The sequence below is a fragment of the Cupressus sempervirens genome, chromosome 11 (assembly GCF_028749045.1).
Source record: "Cupressus sempervirens isolate cs-2001-9-10 chromosome 11, ASM2874904v1, whole genome shotgun sequence".
NCBI classification, from domain to species: Eukaryota; Viridiplantae; Streptophyta; class Pinopsida; order Cupressales; family Cupressaceae; genus Cupressus; species Cupressus sempervirens.
The window spans coordinates 44929829-44937886 of NC_143128.1; the positions used below are offsets into that span (position 1 = coordinate 44929829).

General features: G+C 33.4%; 1 protein-coding gene across 1 annotated transcript in view; it reads right to left on the minus strand.

Annotated features, from left to right (window-relative positions):
• LOC149528170 (rhomboid protein-like protein) overlaps positions 1-1755 on the minus strand; it is a 143641-nt gene extending 141886 nt beyond the window's left edge. Inside the window, exon 1 of the mRNA XM_089811973.1 lies at positions 1594-1755. Coding sequence (XP_089668099.1) covers positions 1594-1620 — 27 coding nt within the window. The 5' untranslated portion in view covers positions 1621-1755. The remainder of the gene's footprint in view (positions 1-1593) is intronic.
• Positions 1756-8058: the final 6303 nt, after the last annotated feature.

Here is an 8058-nt window from a genome sequence, read left to right on the forward strand (position 1 = left end):
TATAAGATCATGAGTTTTTAAATCAACTAGAAAAGCATGATGGATACAAGACTTAGTTTCTTTACAGATTGCTTGATCTCATATTTGCATCTGCTAAGGGATTTGCTTCATTATAAGCATTAATCGTCAAGGAACTAGGACACAACAGGTGGTTCTTACAAGTTAAGTGCATCTTGCAATCATTTCATATTAAGGACTATATTAAGATTTGACAGACCACCATTAGGGCATCAAAAAGCACTTCTTTTCTTGACTGACCACCAGGCTTGCTGTGCAAATCAATTTCTTAGAGCTTTCCATCATTCTGAATATTGGATATAAGATTGTTTGATTAAGACATTGTTGGTTTTAACCTAAGCCCAACCCTATATGTTTCAATGAGGATATCATGCAATCCTTTTGTATAGACAAATATATTAAAATTTGACAGATCATTAGGGCATCAAAGCACTGCTTTTCTTGACTGCCACCAAGATTGCTATGCAAATCAAATCCTTAGAGCTTTCCATCATTCTGAATATTGCATAGAACATTGTTTGATACAAGATAAAGCTAGTTTTAACCTAAGATCAACCCTATATATTTCAATGAGAACATCTTGCAATCTTTTTATATTAAGGATAACATTTAAATTTGGCAGATTGCCATTAAGGCGTAAAGGTGCTGTTTTTCTTGACTGCTCACCAAATTCGCTGTGCAAATCAATTCCATAGAGCTTTCCATCAATCTGAATATTGCATATGACATCATTGGATCTAAGATAAAGTTAGTTTGAACCTGAGCCAGCCCTATATATGTTTCAATGAGGGCATCAAGTTTGGGGGGTAACTAGACTAAGGACTCAAGCCGACCTTTATGATCTATACAATTTCTGCCCTAATAGTTGTCCTTAGAATTTAATCAAATTGGACTAGTTTACATCTTTCGTAACTAAGCCTCCCGTTCAAATCCTAAGACACGGATACAACATTGAAATTGGACAAAAAAAAAAAACAGCAACAGACTTGGTAGATTCAGTGTAACCCAGTGAGCAAGGCCGAGCAAAAGTCCAGGTGAATTTAATAACAGGGAGACCTCTCCATCATGGAAACTATGCCAATGATTACCTCAAATTTAAGAATTTACGGAAACAAAATATAATGAAGCCAAATTTAAATTGTTCAAATGGCTCGTCCTGTTTATTGTTCTTTTCGAATGACAAATCTCAATGCAGGTTTACTCTTTCTCCAAATAATGTGGTTCTTTCAATAATTAGAAAACTTCAATTTCGGAGTCGATTAATAAAAGCCTATTGCATGTGGAATTCGTAGATCTGGAAAACCAAAAAATAATATTGCTTTTAATCACGCGGATGAATGAAATCGACTAGTTTGGTGCAAAAGAGTACCCAGAAGAAGGCAATGAAATCGACTAGTTTGGTGCAAAAGAGTACCCAGAAGAAGGCACAAACATAGACATTGATTTGGCACAGTACAGAGAAAATATACATAAAACCCATTTTTTCCCTTGTCTTGTTTATGCTAAAAGTTATGCTTGTAAAATAAAACTGATCCAAATTCACACAGAAATGAATTGAATATATGAACTTCTTACCCCTGGAAACAATCTAGCGCTATTCATTGTGATTTCTTTAATAGAGCTGAGGGAATTGAGATGCAGATTTAACTGTTTAGCTGGTTACTTTTCTCCTCTTCTCATCTGATTTTGCATCGCAAAACACTTTCATTTGCGCAGATCAAATTACGATGGTTCAACAAATGGATTTGAATGTCCTGATATGAATATATTCAATCCAGTTAGAATGTGCTGATAGTCTTGAAGTTGGAGTTTAATTTTTTTACAAATATATTGAGCGCTCCATGTATTTTATTTTTTATTTATTAACTTTTTGTAAGTAATTATTTTAAATCGTTGGGATCAACAATAAGAAAAGGGAAGTGGCTACGGGACAATTATATGCACCTATGACCAATGTTAAATAGTGAGAGTCTTTTATATTTTCATTGAATAAAGTTGCATATAAGTTGCACCATAGATGACGCCTAGGAAAAGGGGGATAGAATGAATATTTTATTCAATATTGAAAATGTTGCGAACAAATATCTGAATTTATAAATCTTTTGTAAACCCTAATCTTGCTCATTAGTCACTTTAGAATTTCTCTGATGAGAGTTGGAACCTGGTGGTTAACAAAGGAAAATATCAGAAGCAACGATAGGCTTCTGCCTTAGTGCATTTAAACCAGGAATAAGCATAGCCCTTTAGATTTGTATGGGTATTCCAATAATCATTCAAAATTCTCATCAGACTTCAGCAAGCAAACAAATGGCTTTCCTGGATCGCACATCGCCAAGCCAAAAAGAGTAGGCAAGATGTGGATTATTCCCCTTTCATCCTTAGTGTCAAACTTTGCAACAGGAGCCAACTATCTAATATTAGGGCATGAGGGAACTTCCTCACCTCCTACTCAAGCAAGTAATTGCACACAAGAAATCATAAGGAAATACTCTTGAGATAGGCATCTAAATCTATCACTCCAAGGGTTGATAATCAAACGCATAGGGAAGTCATTATGGTGAGAGATTTGAATGAAATTGATAGTAATAATGATCCATATTATCAAAAATTAAGAAAAATGGGACTAGTGGCATTGATGTGGAATGGCCAAATTTTGTGTATGGGAGGAATGGAAAAATGTGGAAAGAATCCTTCCACAATCAAGTATGTATCACTCACACTTCTAGGAAATTCCTTCTATTAGAATGTAAATTACGAAATTTTAAAACATTTCTTCTTAATAAAGTTAAACTATATTACAATGGTTACCCTTTTTTTTAATGGTCTCCTAATTTTAATGCACAAAGTTTTGCCTAAAAGATTTGTCCTTCATGGCTTAGTTTAGGTCACATTCCAATGGAACTAATTAAATGGTAAACTCTCAAACAAATAGGAGACTGTACAAGCTCATTTTTAGGTTTTGAACAACCTAGCTATGACAGAGAAGAGATTAAAATTTTAGTTGATTTAAATCCCCTTTGCAAAAGAAAATTGATCAAATTCTCCATTGGTTTTGGGGATTATGAAATCCACCTAAGATCCTATCTAGGGCATGTAGAAAAGGATTGAGTTAAATGGTCTAAAGCCTTTGTCGAGTCTACCAAGATCTTGGAGATGATAGGCTTTGACTTCCCAAACACTACATGGAAGGATAATAATAACAATATAATCAAATTGGTAGGAAAAAGGAGGTGCTTTTGAAATAATTACAAACACGGTAAACAATGATATTGAAATTCCTATAACAAACACATACATTTAGGATATAAAGCTTCACTAGGAGATTGAGAAAATAGAAAATGAAATAGGAATCCAAATATCTAGAGAAATGGAGGTAACCATTATAAATAATAAAGAGGATATTATTAAAAATTTAGAAGCCAACCTCAGTATTTTAGCCAATCTTATAAAGGAAGTAATAGAAGTACAAGAGGAGTTGAGTGAAGATTTAAAGAAATGGCATTTAGTGAAGAATGAGGAACAATAGGCTCAAAAGGGCAAGTATGAAAATATACATCCTGAAGATGCAATAAACACCATCAAAGAGGCACAAACAGTAGAAGAAATCTCTCCAGATAGATATAGTAATAATATTCCAATGGAATTAGAAGCCATATATAATGTTTTGAACAACATGAATCCAATCAATAAAGGCATAATCATAGAAGAAGATATGGTGGAATTGGATCAAGTTAGGCAAGCACAGTTAGTGGAAAACATACTTACACATGAAGAAGTGGGGACTATAAATGAACTAGAGGAGACAAAGGAGAATGAACAATGAAGAAATTTTAGGAAATGCAAAAACTTATGAGAGAAGAGAATGTCCAAACCAAGGAAAAACCTTATAAAAGAGAGGAAGGAAATCTTTAGCTGAGTTAAGATTACAAGATGGTCTGGACGAAAATCAAGCAAAACTTACATCTATATTTAATAATGGGAAGGGGAAGGGGCAATGCTTTCTCATAGAACTATGAAGTTAACATCCTCGAATGTTATGGGCCTAAATGCCCCTAACAAATAGTTTTCTCTCAAACTCTACCTTAAAACTATGGATTCATAAATTATTCTTATTCAAGAAACAAAATTATCCTCAAAGGAAGCTAAAAAATTCAAACAAAAAAAAGTTCATGGCAAGAGAAATTTATACAACCATAAGGTGCTTCCAATGGAATGTTGACTCCTTGGGACCCTAGGAAAGTAAGTTTCAAAATCCATACTTTAAGAAGCGACTGGTTAGGTGGATTGCTTAAAAGTGTAAACAAAAACCTCACATTCTTTCTTATTAACATTTACGAACAAATTTCCATAGACGGAAAAAAGACGGTCTGGGATGAAATTGGATTACTATTTGAGTAGATAAATAATTAGAATATTATTATAGGATGAGACTTTAATACTCACCTTCACATATCAGAGAAAAGAGGACGAGTCTCATATGAGCCACAATCTCTCAAAGACTTTCATTTTGCATTAACATTATTCTATATTAGATATCCAAATACAAAATGGAAATTTCACATGGAATAATAAGAGGGATGACTCTAATTTTATAGCAAAAAAGTTGGATGGGTTTCTCTTAAAGGAGATCTCAACACCTTTAATTATACATTATCTGCTTCTATTCAAATTTAGGCAGATAAGATCATTTGCCAATAAGATTAGAAATAACATAAGATATCAAACTACTTAGTTGCCCATTTAAATTCAAAAAGATGTGGTTTCAAGATGAAAAGTTAATGGCTTCTCTGGAACAATGGTGGAATACACTTTAGAAACATGTTTGAAGAAAAAGTAGATGAGGAAAAGGACTTAGTAGAATTAAAAGAAAATATAATGAAGGAATGAATAATGAAAGTTATTTCAAAAAAAAATTATTATTAGAAAAACATGAAGATATTTTATCAAAAGAAGTTTTTTGGAGACAAAAATCATCAAAGGTTGTCTTTCAAAGGGAGATAAAAATTCAAAGTTCTTCCATAACAACACCAAAATAAGAAGCATAAACAAACTCATGAATATTAAAAATAAGGAGGGAATGATATCAGAGGATCTCGTAGAAATTAAGAAAGTAATGGTGGAGTTTTTCAATACTTCATAGAATAGTGTGGACAACTTTGAATTGTTAATATGAAATAGGATGGTTAGTGATATTCCCAAATCATATCTGACATTGATAACAAACTCAATCAAAGGTTATCTATTGAAGAGGTTAAAAGGGCCCTTTTTGAGCTTTATCCTAGTAAATCTTTAAGGCCTTATGGTTTTCAAGCATGTTTTTCTTCCAAAAATGTTGACATTTCCTTAGTCATGAATTATGGGAGACAATTGAAAACTCTAGAAGAGTGGGTCATTTCATGATGGAGATCAATAACACATTTTTAGCCCTAATTCTTGTTGTGGTTTCAGAATGCATGCCCCATTTCTCCTTAAAATGGGGACCCTCTAGTAAATTTTTTGTTTCCCAGGTCCCTAGTCCAAACCTAAGTCATTTTGGGAACTCCACTTCGAGTCTAGGTCAAGCCCCAGTCCTCTAACTAAGAAACCCAGAGGTCAAAACTAGAGAATTTAAGTGTTAAAGGGCAATCTTTAGTGAGCAAAAAACTAGCTTATTAGGGGAAAATTATCTATTTTGACTAGTGTTGACCCAATTTTGTCAGTTCGAGTCCTGGGGAGTCCTCATTTGGATCTTCTAACATGAGCTAATTAATGTTTGCTTCTTTGTGCAAATAAAAAGGTGTCCTTAACTTGTCGAGGTCATAACTTTTGTTCTAGAGCTCGGAATTCAAAATTGTTTACACCATTGGAAAGAAGAATTAAAAATCTAATTTTAGTCTCTAAAATAGTAAGCCTTTGGCTACCTAGATTTAGGGACTGATGAAAGTTTCAATTTAAAATTTTGAGTAGAAGAAATCCGAAAAAGCCAGTTAAAAACATATAGAAAAGTTTTAAACATTTGATTGTTCTAAACAATCTGGATCACCTGGTCTCTGACCCGAAAGGATTGGGTAGTTGGAGAGAAGAAGAGATCAAAGATATAGAGGTCAGATGCATGAACTAGAACAGGTTCCTCATCTTATGCAACTATTAATGACAAGATTCAACATAGGTGCCTTAGAATTTTAGGTAGAAGAAGTAGGAGTTCAATCTTATGAAAGTATTTGGCTATAAAGAGGGTATAAATCATCGAAAAGGGGTAAAGTAAGTACACAAAAGTGATCCCAGACCTCATTTGAGAAAAAATTAGAAACTATTTTCACAACAAAGAACTTTGATTTTTTGGCGAATCGAGCTTCCAAGCTTCCAAGGTGCGCTTCTTATGAAAGTGTTTGGCTATAACGAGTGTACAAATCATAAAAAAGGGGCAAATTAAGTACACAAAAAGTGATCTCAAACCTCATCTGAGAAAAACCCATAAACCATTTTCAAAATTGAGAACTTTGATTTTTTGGCGAATTGAGCTTTTAAGCTTCCAAGCTTTCGAGGTGTGCTTCTTATGGAAGTGTTTGGCTATAAAGAGGGTATAAATCATCAAAATGGGGCAAAGTAAGTACACAAAAAGTGATCCCAGACCTTGTCTAATAAAAACCCAAAAACAGTTTTCAAAACTAAGAACTTTATTTTTTGGTGAATTGAAGGTGCACTTCTTTTGAGGTGTGTTGCTTCTAAGTTGCGCTTCTTTCGAGGTGTGCCAAAAGTTTTTTGAAGAATTTAGAGGTGCATCGACAATTAACTACTAGTTCCAAATTTAGATCTTTCCATGCACCGAAAATGCATTATGACGGCAGTTTAACTCCTACAAACACCTAGTAAAGATGAGCTTCTATTTTTGGGCACTTCCAGACACTCCTACATCATCTAAGGGTTTTCTTCTTCTTATTTTCTCATGCTTTCTTTGTTTTAAGACATGTAAAGGCTCATGCATTCATTTAATGATATAAATAAGGATGGAGTCCTACTTACCACCTGTTAGAGAGTCAGTTTGTACATAAATAGATTTGTTTTATTAGTTTAGAAGCATATATTTGTGTAAAGAGATCTCTCACTCTCAACACAAGTTGAGGAGAAGATTTCTTATAAATTTAGGAATGTAATATGTATTCAAGGTCATCGTTATTTTGATGCAATAATATATGCTGTTGGTGCTCTCATTCAAAGTGTAGTTATTCTTGCCTAAGTGTGTTATATTTTGTGAATGTATGTTCATGGAGTGTAATGGAGCCAATAGTTTTATTGTGTTATTTTGATTGAGTGATCTTTTAATTTTGGTGTTTGCTACGTGTTTACAAATTCCACTAACGTACTTAGTTTGAGAAAAGATCACCCTTTTGTTCCTGCTTAGCTTTTTGTCTCGCATGAGCGTACTTTTTGTGGCCTTGCAATTTGATGAAAAGTGAAACATCTTACGATTATTCAATTCTCATCGACAATTGCATCAATGGAATTAAGGAAGGGTTGCTCATATTTTCATTGGTTACTTATCGATTTTTTCAAAGGCTTAACTCGTAGACATGTTGTTTATGTGGCTTATGTGTGTTAGGGATTTACTTTTCAAGTCATTTGTTTAAACTTCTTGTTACCCTATATTCATTATTTGATTTGCTAACCCTTGGTTAAATTAGGAACTCATATAGTTGCATTGTTAGATTGCATTCATTTAAAAATTAAAAATACCAAAAATATATCTCTTTTTGTGGTTAATTTTGAAACAACAAGCATATTATATATCTTATTCGAATCGATTCAAACTAGCAAAGGCCTCCCTATAGACACTCACATTTATCTTCTACTACGCAGATTCTAGTAGGTCGCAAGATCACTCGAAACCTTGGAGTTGATCCCAGATTAGCTTTTCAAGAGAGGAGTTTGAAATTCTTATCATTAAGCACTGTGCAAAATGACAGCTCAACAATTCCAAAAAAGAACAAAACAAAATATTTATGTGATTTTAGACCAATATCCCTATGCAACACAATCTATAAAATTTTGTCTAAGACCTTG